Raw genomic sequence first — 12,449 nt, 5'->3', positions numbered from 1 at the left:
ACTCGACCCACACCCAGCCGGAACCTGATGCACCTGCAACCATATCCTAGCTGGGGAGGAACCCTCACTCCCCCTGTAGCCACGCCCCACCAGCTCCTGGCACAGCTGCAGCCACATTCCATCAGGGGACATTGCTCCCCATGCAGCCATGCCCCACCGAGGGCTCACTCCCTTTGCAGCCATGCCCCGTGGAGGCATATCTGCAGCCACACCAACCTGGCACCTGAAGCCACGCCCAGCCAGCGCGTCAGGCACCCGCAGTCACGCCCAGACAGACTCACCCTCTTCGCAGGTGCTCCCAGTAAACCCAGGGCAGCACTTCCACTCCAGCGCTGTCACTGTGCGGTAGGACACTCGGTATGTAGGCCTGATGAGGGTCCTGTAACTAACAGGAGGACAGCATCAGCAAGGTGCCAGCCTCCCCCTCCTCCACCCCACTTCCAGAGACCGCCCAGGCTGCTCTGTCTACCCAGCCCCATGGGACGCTGCTCTACTTCCTGACTGTGTGGTCCAAGCCAAGTCACCTCCCCCCTCTGTGTGAACAGCAAAAGGTCTTCCTAGCTCTGCCCTTCCACAACTGTGTCCTCTTGGGCGGGGGGAGGTGTTACACCTGACTACACAGGAATATGAAAAGAAAACACTTGGGGTGTGTGCCAGGCTGAAGCCATGCCTGCAGCAGCCACGCCCACCTCTCCCCCAGCCAGCTTTTCTTCCTACTGACTTTTCAATGAATTTATGTACAGCACCCATTTGCACCCTGCCTGCAGTGGTGGTCATGGACTCAAAACCAAGTCACCCGGGCTCAGCACAGTAGCCTAGCAGCTAAAGTCCTCACCTTGAACACACCAGGATCCCATATGGGTGCTGGTTTTAATCCCAGCAGCCCTGCTTCCCATCCAGCTCCTTGTTTGTGGCCTGGGAAGACAGACCAAAGCCTTGGGACCCTAAACCCACGGAAGAGGCTCCTGGCTCCTGGTGTCGGATCAGTGAAGTTCTGGCTGTTGCAGCCGCTTGGGGAGTGTATCAGCATATGGAAAATCTTCCTCTCTTTATCTCCTCCTCTCTGTATAATGGCTTTCCAATTAAAAAAAAAAATCTTAAAAGAAATCCCAGCCTCGAGAACTCGGACTACAGGCATGGGACTGTCGTAGCAAGGAGACAGCTCCAGCATAAGGTTGGGGTGGCAGTGTGGGTTAAGCTGCCCACTGGCCCATTGCAATGCCAGCATTCCATACCCCCCAGCTGCTCTGCTTTATCCAGTTCCCTGCTAATGCAATGGTAGATGGCCCGGGTGGTACTTGGACTCCTGCCATCCAAATGGGAGACTCGGAAGCAGTTCCTAGGTCCTGACTTTGGCCTGGCACAGCCCTGGCTATGGAGGCCATTTGGGGAGTGAACCAGCAGATGGAAGCTCAATTAATTCAATAGTATCTTGTGATGCTTCCAGGACAGTGAAAACAAAACATGGGACCAAGTGACACAGAGGGAGTCCATGGAGTCCTGTTGCTTGAAGACAGCTGTCATCTCCCTTGCAAACAAAACTCTTGACCTCATAAACATTCCCCTGTTGCCTGTGGTCAACACGAAGGGTGCATGGAGAATGAGGACCCCACTGGCAGCCAGTGGGACACCTAGAGACCCATATACACCGTTGACCAAAACGCATGAGCCAGCAAGTGGATTTCTGAAATTTGGAAGCAGAACAATCCCATCACACCGATTTTTTACTTTTTAAAAAGATTTATTTATTTTTATTGGAAAGGCAGATTTACACAGCAAAGGAGAGTGACATCTTCCATTTTGCTGGCTCAGTTCCCAAATGATTGCAATGGCTGGGGCTGAGCTGATCCAAAACCAGAAGCCAGGAGCTTCTTTTGGGTCTCCCACATGGGTGCAAGGTTTCAAGGCCCTAGGCCATCCTCTGTTTATTTCCCAGGTCACAATGCAGAGAGCTGGATAGGAAGTAGAGCCGCTTGGACATGAACCTGTGCCCATATAGGATCCCGGCGCATACAAGACAAGGATTTAGAAACTGAGCCATTGCACCGGGCCCAGCAGAACAGTTTTCCTCCCACCACCTGCAGGAGGGACCCGGATCCAGGGGGAGAGTTCATTCCCCTTCCTGGAGGAGGTGAGGTGGGATGCACCTCTCTTTCCCACCAGTGCACCCCTGTTCTGAGGGTCACCGAGGCTGGACCATGGACCACCCAGCCTGCACATGCATGGTGAGAGCACACCAGTAGGTGGCGCTGCTTCCCAAGGCTCAGCATGGGTCTCACCTGCATGCCAGAGGCTGTCCAGTGGGGCCAGTGGGGCCGGTGGGGCTGGTGGAGCCACTAACCCTAGGGAATTTCACCTTCCGGCCCTCCTCTACATCCAGTTTGGTAACTACCCTTTCTCAGAACCTCCAGTGACTCTCACAGAGACACCAAACCCCCCGGGGTCAGCCTCCTGCCACCACCAGCCCAAGCGTCCACCACCACCACCTGCATACCAAGCCACCAGCTGCTTTTCTGGCCCCAGTGCCTTTTCACATGCAGGGGGTCCTCTGCCTGCCCCCTTCAGGGTACGACTCAGATGTCCCCTCCTCTCCTGCGAAGTATCTCTGTCCCTAGCCAGGGTAGACAGGCTCCTTCCCCTGTCCTCCTCTTGTTCAGAGCGTGGCTGTCACCTGACCCCTGCCCATGCCCTCAGCAATCACTTCCCAAAAGCTTACTGTGGGCAGTAGGTGGGATGCCCAGTGAACAAGGCCACTGTGGGCTACAGTGTGCCCAGGCGTGTGGCCGGAGTCTCCCTCCCACCACCACCCCCCACACGTCCCTCACACCATCCACACGTGAACACAAGACCACACACAGGTAGGTGGTAGGAAGGCAGCCTTCTGCACACAGCAGCGGAGTTCGCAATTGACATGCAGTGAGATGGAAGGATCAAGGCAGCCTTTGGTGGGGTGATGCTCACCTGTGGGTACACAGCACTGCCGTAAACCTGCAAGTTCCCCAGGTGATGGGGAGTCCCAGCTCTCTCCCTGTGGATGAGTTTTGTGTGTTCTGCTTCAATTTGTCCCATCTAAGATCCACTCCTATCATTCAAGGCAATGGGACTTTGTTTCTTGTTACGCCTGTGGAATGCCTCTTCATACAAACATACCACACATGCCACAACCTGCACATTTTCCTGTGGACAGACACTTGAATTGCCTCTGATTCTGTGCCACAGTGAACAAAAACACTACAAGGGCCTGGCACAATGGCATAGCTAGCTAAATCCTTCCTTGCAAACTGCTGGGATCTCAAATGGGCGCTGGGTTTATGTCCTGGCTGCTCCATTTCCCATCCAGCTCCCTGCTTGTGGCCTGGAAAAGCAACAGAGGATGGCCCACCCTGCACCTTTGAGGGAGACCTAGAGGAGGTTCCTGGCTTCAGATCAGCTCAGCTCTGACCGTTGTGACCATCTGGAAAGTGAGCCAGCAGATAGAAGATCTTTTTGTCTGTCCTCTCTGTAAACTTGCCTTTCCAATAAAAAATAAATAAATCTTTAAGAAATATATTAATATTACAGACACCCCTGCACAGGTCCTGGTGAGCAGGATCCCTCCAGAGTGTACGGCCAGAAATGGACTTGATGATCCTATCAACCAGAAGTTAATGGGAAAACGTAGGATTTTTATTTTAATGGAAAAAATAGTTTGAAATCTGCACAGAGCTTTTTCATGCTGCACTTTTTCTGTGAACATGTTGGAAACCTCTCGTGGGTATGAATTTCGCGCCCTCCCTACACACACCCCGCAAAAGAAAAAAAGGCAGGGACAATGAACAGATCTCATAATTCCATATTCCACATGTTTCCCAAGAAGCCTTCCTGTGTGTTTCAGTCCAATGCGTGCTGCCAGCAAGTCCCACCACACCCACTCGGAGAAAGCACACTCCAGGCTAGCCGTGGTGTGAGTGTGCGCGGGGCTCCACGACCCCTGCAATGCGGCATCCTGCGGGTCACGTTCCCTGGAGCCCTTCCCAGCAGCAGGAAGCAGCCTTTAAGGTGCACGCTTTGAGGCCTACTTTCGTGTCTGTCACCAGGGTCTTGTCCCCTTGCGAGAAGCCTGGAGAATGGGCAGAACAGGGGCGCCCGCTCGCTGGCTCCATGTGCCCATTTTCTACAGGGTAAAAGCAGCTCAGAAAAGGAAGGGGAACTTAGAGGAACTGCACTCCCTGATTAGCTGTGTGCCCCACCCCTTCCCGCCTGCACTGCTGCCCCTGTGTCACAGAGACCAGCCAGGGACCTGCGCCCCATCCTGGGCTGCTGCCTACCTGCCCCTTCGTTGTATTTGGTGCATGTGGGGGAGCAGGGTGCTCTGATGGGCCCATGGGACAGCTCCTAGAAAACAGGCTGAGAAAGTTCTAGAATGGAGGCAGGGAGGCTGGGTTCAGCCTGTGGACACTGGGCTGTTCCTGAACCCACAGTGGCCGCCTGTTACCGTATGTGTGTGCTGCGCACTGCCTATATTTGCATATATGAAAATCAGCAGTTCCATCTCTCTTTGTGTAGAATGAACAATAAACAGATCTGATGTGGTTTTTCTGTGATTCAAAAGACAGCCTTATGTACACTCTGGGAGACCACCCGCTACCCTGGCCACCAATGCAGCTACCCAGGGCTGTGGAGCAGAGAAGTTCCTGGAAGCTGCTTTCAAGAAAGACCACCCCTCCTTGCCCCGCTTACCCTTGGCTCCCCGGGGACAACTAGAGAACCCTGGGAATCGGACAGAGACGGGAAGGGAGAAAGAACAGAGGGAAGGGCAGAGGTGAGTAAACGGCCCCACTTGATAGAGGGCAAAACTGAGGTCAGGGTTAGCACCCAGGCTACAAAGCAGCATAGCCCCTGGCCCAGGGGACAGGAACTATGTTATCCATTTGACAACCCCCTGAGAAGGGCCACGCCCCCTGCAGCTGCACCTGCCCCAGGACCCTCCCTCACAGGGGCCACAAAATCCTTGCAAGGCCCTCCAAGGAATAGCTGTCCGAAGCCTGGGTGGGGGCTGGGACCTTGCCTTGGCCCTACACCTTCATCCTATGCAGGACGTCACTGCCAGCCCAGAGACCCTTGTGACCGAGCTGGGCACCCCCTCCCTGGCTGGGCACTACACCCTCTGGGCCCCACTTCCTCACCAGGGACCCCCATGGAGAGGAACAGACTGGGAGGCAAGCGAGACAGGCCGGAGACTCAACAGGAAACGGGAGTGGGGGCTTCGGAGACGCCGGCAGGAGGTTAGGCAGCTCTTGATTAATAGCAGCGGGGTCTGTGGGGAGGGACGAGGAGGGGTCCAGCCCCAGCCCACGCTGGAGGCAGCAGGCGGGGGTCCCAGCCTCTGGCCACAGCACAGATGGGTGGCTTCCTCCATCCAGGCCTCCCTTCCCACACTAGCCCACAGCCAGGGGCCCCGCTGCGTGACAGTGGATAGGGCCCCAGACGAGTCCCCGCTGCAGGGTTGGGTGGGAGGTACAGGGAGAAGGGGGGATATAGCTTCACCCCTACAGGAGGAGGAGGAGGATGGGGGGCTGGAAAGAAAGACCAAGTTCCCGGAAAGAACCTTAAATCCAGGGTTGGTTCTAGCCTCGTGGGCTTCCACAGCAGGCAGCAGTACTAGAGGGGAGGAGGCTGGCTTGTGGGGGACCCTCTGGGCAGGGGGGAAGAGAGGAGGCCCATGAAGCCCCCCCCCCGGGTTCTGGCAAGCCCCACATCTGGAAAAGGTTGGCATCAAAGAACTCTGAGGGGCCAGCGGGCCAGCCCACGGTAGGGGGAGCCGAGGAAGGAAACTTAACCCCCACCTCCCTGGGTCAGGCCTTGGCACTCTAACAGGGCCTGCTGGGGCAGGGGGAGGGGGAGTCCAGGGACAGTATCTGTGGCATCAGATCTCCCCAACCCCCCGCCCCAACCGTGCAAGCAACATGCACAGGCCAGCACATGCCGGCATGTTCCGACACGTTCCGGCACATCCTCCAGTTGGGAACCAGGTGTGTGTGGCAAAAACGAAGGATACTCAGGGTGCTCTGCCTCACAGGGAAGTCTCCCCATCCAGCCATTTCCCCGGAGAGCGGCCCCTGGGACCATCGACTGGACAGGAATCCTTCTTCCCCACTCACAGCCCCTCCCCTCACCCCCCATCTCAGCTCAGGCCCTGCCCCCCCATGGAAATCCCTGACCCTGGCGTCCCTCCAAGGCTGCCAGGCTTGGATTCACACAGCCCCACACACAGACACACACACAACACACCAGCTTCCAGCTTTTGTCCCACGGGAGTGCTTGTCCCAACGGGTGAACTGGTGGGTGGCTGGAGCACCTTCCCATTCCCACTGCGAGGCAGGGCACCCAGGCATTGAGCAAACCACGCCCACCAAGGCCTCTGGGGCTCCTGCTGGCCAGTGGCTGTCAGCCGGGGGTGCCACCCCTCACCCTTGCCTGTAATTCACTTGAGCATGTGACACAACTCCCCTGGATTAAAAACCACGGAACAGGAAAAGGCCACAGCAAACAGCCCAGCCCACTCTCCGGAATGCTCCCACCCACTTGGCCTTCCACCCCAGAGCCCTCCCTGAGGGCCATATTAACACCCACTCTCCTTGGGAAGGGATCTGGGAGCCACTTTCTGGACCCAGCAGGCACAGACACCTGAGGCACTTTGGTGCCTGCGCTGGGACCAGACCACGCCATGCCCTTAAAGGCAGTGACGTCAGCACGCTCAAAGCACGGCTGGGAACCAACCTTGCCTGTGTGGATGGGATGAAGCATTCCTTTCTAAAAATTGATTGATTGAGAGGCAGTCACACACACACACACCATCCATCCATCCATCCATCCATCCACTGGTTCACTCCCAAAATAGCTACAATGGCCAAGCCTGGCACAGGCAGAAACCAGGAACCTGGAACTCCATCTGGGTCTCCTATACGGGAAGCAAAGTCCCAAGCACTTGAGCTGTCTTCGGTTGCCTTCCCAGGCGCATTAGCAGGAAGCTGGATACGAAGTGGAGCAGCGGGGACATGAACCGCCGCCCATATGAGATGCCAGTGCCTGTGGGTGCAGGATTAGCCAGTTGAGCCATGGTGCCAGTCCCAGTTCCTCTACTTTTTACCCAACTTTTTCTCCCAGCGAATGCACCTGGGAAAGCAGCAGCGGATGGCCCCAGTGCTTGGGTCCCTGCATTCACATGGGAGACCCAGATGGAGTTCCTGGCTTCTGGCTTCCGCCTGGCCCAGCCCTAGTTGTTATAGCTATTTGGGGAATAAACCAGCAGATAGAAGATCTCACTGTCTCTCCCTCTTTATCTTCTCCTCTTTGTCTGTAAATAAATCTCTTTTTTTCTTTTCTTTTCTTTTTTTAAATTAATACCTCAGGTAAGACGAAACAATGAAAAAAAAAAAAAGAAAAGAACAGGCAAGAGATGATCACAACTCACTCAATGCAAACAGACCACTTGAACATTCCCTGTAATTATACAGGAAATGACATTGGTGGCTTATAAATTGCTCCAAAGGAGTAGGCAGACGTAGCTGCTTTCTCTGCAGACTCTACCAGGCATGTTCACAAGCACGCACATCTGTGATACAATGGGGCGGCAGGCAACACGTCCTTGTTTGGTTTGTGAAATGGTTGTTACTACCCTGGAACCAAGGCCAGATGAGGCCACTGCAAGCCGGGCAAGCTGGCAGCCTGCAGGCACGGTGGCTATGGACTCAGACAGTCCTCCCAAGAGACTAGCAAACAGAGTCCGGGTGGACGCTCGCACGTCCCCCGTTACCAACAGCCAGCTAGCTGCAACGCTGGTTTAAAAGGTGAAAATCCCTGCAATCACCATACTAACAAGACAAGGGGAAAAATTCACCCAATGATTAATCAATATTTTTAAAAAAAAGTATTAGAGAAAATTCAACACCTCCACGATAAAAACTTTCAGAATTGCCTGGGCCTGAAGAAGAGCATCTCCTCCCATCCCTTGGAGAGAGCACAGGAGCCCCTGGGCTAAACACCTGCTCCTGGCTCCCGGCTCCTGCTAACGCCGCCCCAGCGGAAAGCAGAGACAGTCCAGCAGTTGGCCGTGGAGATGAGGTGGCTCCTGTCCTGTGCTGACCTCAGCCCAGCCTTGGTTGTGTGGACATTTTGCAGTGGATGGAAGTGCACTCTCTCTTTCTACGTATTGGAAATGAAGCACTCTATCTTCTCTCTCTGTTCTTGTTCAATTCAGTGAGGGAAGTTTAGCCAGTCCAAAAGCAAGACCAGGAACTAGAAGGCATACACACATCGGAAAGGAAAAACAAAACAAAACAAACAGAAGGCTGTCTCCAGCTGCAACTGAAAGCACAGAAAGTGTCCCAGAATCTGCAGAAAACTAAACAAAACTCCCAGAACCAGTGAGTGAGTTCAGGAAGGTCACCAGCTACAAGATAAACACGAATACCCATGGTATTTCCATACTAGCAAAGACCGCTAAGACATCAAAATAGAAAATGGAACTTTACGCATTTGACACCCAACAATACTTTTTATGATCACTCAAAAAAATAAAATAATCAAGAGAAAATCTAGCAAAGCAGGTATATTTTAAATATTTTAAAAGCATAAAATGCATAAACAGATATTTAATACAATTCCTATTAAAATCCCATCAAGTATTTTTTTGGTACACACGGACAAGATTATTCTAAAATGTATATGAACATACAAAGGATTCCACTATTCAAACCAATTCTGAAGAAGCATAAAGTGAGAAGATTAGATCCACCTGACTTCAAGACTCACTAGAGACCCAACAGCCGAGACTGGCAGAGTAACCAGTATGTACATCAACAGGCTGAAGAACAGGCCTTAGAAACAGATGGACACATGCGGTAGGGTTGGGGGCAGTAGGTTGGGCTGCTGCTCGCAACACCCACATCCCATAGCAGGATGCCAGTTTGAGTCCCAGCTGCTCCACTTCTGATCCAGCTTCCTGCTAATGTGCCTAGGAAGGAAGCAGAAGATGCCCTGGTGCTTGGGGCCTGCCCACCCATGTGGGAGACCCGGGAGGAACTCCAGACCCCTGCTCCCAACTTCAGCCTAGCCGAGTCCTGGCTTTCATGGGCATTTGTGGAGTGAGCCAGCAGATGGAAGAGCTCTCTCTCTCTCTCTCTCTCTCTCTCTCTCTCTCTCTCTGCATCTGTATCTTTCCCTCTCTTTCTGATGATCTTTCAAATGAAGAACCTGACACAGATATGTCCAAATGAGTTCAAAACAAAACAAAACAAAAAAAATCCATCCCTTGCTTAGCCATGAGCTGCTGTGCAGGCAGCCCACAGGAGATGTGAGTGAACAAAAATCATAAATGAACAAAGGAAGAAGAAAGAGCAAGGTGAAGCAACACACACCCCGGGCTCCAGGGAACGTTGTGCCAGGGAACGTTGTGAGGGGGCAGGGTCCAGCATCCCAAGGCACTCCTGCTGATGGGTAAGGCTAAGTTCACCTCCACGTGGGAGACATGGGTGGTGCCATGAGAGCTCACAACCTCAGATTCCTTCTGGATTCCACACTGGACGCTGCCCTCCCAGCAGTGGGCAGTCCAAGAGGCTGGCGGGTGGCGGGGTGGGGACAAGGGCTGAAAGGAAGAGGCTGACACGGGAAGCAGTAGGGAGGGAACTGTAAGAACGAGCAGATGTGGCTCCCTCTCCAGGGGCCCAGAGGACAGAAGGATGGATGGATAGAGATGGACAGGCGGACAGGTGCTTCCAACAAGCCCTGTTGTGCTCTGAGAGCAGGCAGAGAAGATTCTGGAAGGACAGAACTGAAGGACTTAGCATGCTGCCTGGCAGGGGTCAGGCAGCCGCCGCGTCACCAAGCAGAGATGTGGGCTGGACCTTGAAGGTGGGTCACGGTGCCCGGAACATGCCTGCGCTGCCCATATTGTCTCATGGAATCCTAAAGATGCTGCCGGGGATGGGTGTGTCTCGGTGCTGGAGAGGAGGCTCAGAGAGTGTGAGCAGTGTCTCCTGCGACACACAGCTCGGGAGCCCCACGTGTCTGTACCTCCTGGGAGAGAGGGGTGAGCCAGGAAGCAGCTTTCTGCTCTCTCCTCCCTGATCTGTGCCCTTAGAGATGCCAGGGAGGAGGAAAGGGAAGAGGAAGAGGAGCGGGCAGCTGGCAGCCAGGCCCCCACAAGCCTGTTCGCCCTGCAGAACTTGTGCAGGCACACACATGCAAACTGCAAGGCTGCTTCCAAGGGAAGTGAAATGGAGCCCCGCACGCTTCGGGAGAGCGGGAAGGAAATGAAGAAACAAACAGAAAGTTGGAGAGGGAGGCCAGGAGACAGCCACCCCGAAGACCTCGAAGCTTCTGAAACACGACTCTCTGACCCAGGTCCTGCTGCAGAAGCCCGCCGTGAACATCGAGAGAGAATGTCACAGGCCAGTCCGCAACCCCTGAGTGCGCTCCAGGGTGCAGTACTGCACTCCCAAAATACGAAAACCTAACACATAGCAGGATTTATTTGATTCCCTTGAAGGGGAGAGTGACAGAGCTCTTCCGTCAGCTGGTTCACTCTGCTAAATTGGCCAAAGCCTGGGTTGGACCAAGCTAAAGCTAGGAGACAGAAACTCCATTGGGGTCTCCCATATAGGTGACAGGTGGATAAGTGTTTGGACCATCCTTCGCTTTTTTCCCAGGTACATCAGCAGGGAGCTGGATAGGAAAGTGGAGTGGCTGGGAGTTGAACCGGCGCCCATATGGGATGCCAGCATTGGAAGTCCTGACACTGCCACAGCACCGGCCTCAACTTGTACTTTCAAAGTTAAGAGACTTTGCTCGCTCCTCCCTTCATTCTAAGCTTTTTGGGACAGAGACTCTTGATGGATCATCTACTAAACCCAAATACCATTACACAGTGCAGGTACATATTTGAGCTCAGCGCTGGCCATTGCAGCCGCTTGGGGAGTGAATCAGCAGATGGAAGATTTTTCTGTATCTCCTTCTCTCTGTAAATCTGCCTTTCCAATAAAAAAATACATAAATAAGTCTTTTTCAAAAAAAATAGAAATTCTTTTAAAGGTGTGGTCCCGGGGAAGGGTTGTGGGAGGGGTGGGGCTGGTAAAAGGCATGGGGCGGGGCTCGTGATGGGTGAGCTAGGAGGCGTGGGTGGGCGGAGCTACCTGGATGGTGGGGGTCTGGATGTGGGACTAGGGGAGGACCGAGCTAGTAGGAGGCATGGTCGGCCGGACGCCCACTCCCCAGCCCCACACTGGGCTTTGGGACCCCCCTGGCCGCTGGTTCCCTCTTGAGCACCTCTTGGTCCTTCCGCATCCACCCGGTCCACTCGGCCCATGCATCTGGCGTGGTCCAGCCCTGCTCCCCGCCATTTGTGTGGTTCCGCCGAGGCAGGAGTAGGGCCCCTCTCCTGTTTGCACCCCCACGACCTGTACCCAGCAGATGACCGGACGAGGCAGCCCAGCAGCCTTTACCTCACAAGGTTGGCACAGGGCCCTGGCCAGCGGCAGCTCTGGTACACGCGTTGCACCACCGTCTCCGAGCCGTTCTGCACCTGGCAGGACACGGTCCGCGTCACCGTATGATGGCACCAGTGCCTGTGGGGACAGCAACAGTCAGGTCAGCGGGTCGCAGGCTGTGAAGGACGGCGGTCCCTCTCTCAACCGGGATGCCTATTGGCTTTGCTGCAAGGACACCGACGTCCTACCCTTCTGGTCTGAAAGGAAGTGACAGTGGCCCACCTTTCAGCCACCAAGCCCTGTTAGGATCTGCCACCGAACGCAGCTGAGAAAAGAACTGGTGTCGCTAGAGTAAACAGGGGGTTGGGGATGAGGTCTTATCTCCCAGGAGTGCCCAGCTGTGGGTGGGTCCCCAACCAAGTGCCACCCTCCCCGCAGAATCATCTCCAACTGAGCAACTGCTTAGCTGACCACAGGCATGAGGGCCTTGCGAGGGGCCAGCATGGGCAGGAGGGAGCCATGTGGGTGGGTTCCAAGTGGCTTCAGGATGGGACAGGGCACCTGCAGAACATACCCAGGCCCATGCCCACCTTGCAATCCGCAGGTTGTCCCTCCTCGCAAACATGGGCTTACCCCACCCCTGGGGTTGGGAGTGGGCCTCCCACAACCCCCATCCCCCCTCTTCAGTTGCCCCCATCTCTCCTGGAGTCATCCAGCCCACCCTATTACCTCACCCTCAGCCCCTCCAGCAGGAGTCACCTTCACACTTCCTCCTGAAAACCTCCTCCCACCCCAATGTGTCCCCTGGCGCAGCAGCTACACACCACAGCCATGGGTGCCTCAGCACGAGACTTCAGCCTGGCTCATGCTAAGCACTGCCCTGTCTAACCTAACTCATGTCTGCAGCTTGGTGACAATATCAGCCAACAGGTCCCCTGTCTGCTTCCCAGGAGGAAGGTAATCTCCCCAGGCTCTGCCCCCTCC

The 12,449-nt window shown here is 54.8% G+C and overlaps 1 protein-coding gene across 2 annotated transcripts in view; it reads right to left on the bottom strand.

The window, feature by feature from the left end:
* COL26A1 (collagen type XXVI alpha 1 chain) overlaps window positions 1-12,449 on the bottom strand; it is a 65,205-nt gene that overhangs the window by 36,027 nt on the left and 16,729 nt on the right. The window contains exons 2-3 of one of the 2 annotated variants that reach the window (XM_012927553.2): window positions 11,481-11,603; window positions 282-385 (exon numbers count right to left, since the gene is read on the bottom strand). In XM_012927553.2, coding sequence (XP_012783007.1) covers window positions 282-385; window positions 11,481-11,603 — 227 coding nt within the window. The remainder of the gene's footprint in view (window positions 1-281; window positions 386-11,480; window positions 11,604-12,449) is intronic. The other variant, XM_004586966.2, reaches the window with a different exon arrangement.

This window comes from Ochotona princeps, chromosome 24, assembly GCF_030435755.1.
Source record: "Ochotona princeps isolate mOchPri1 chromosome 24, mOchPri1.hap1, whole genome shotgun sequence".
NCBI classification, from domain to species: Eukaryota; Metazoa; Chordata; class Mammalia; order Lagomorpha; family Ochotonidae; genus Ochotona; species Ochotona princeps.
The sequence above is the reverse complement of the archived record's forward strand: the minus strand, read 5'-3'. Positions and strand labels throughout refer to the sequence as shown.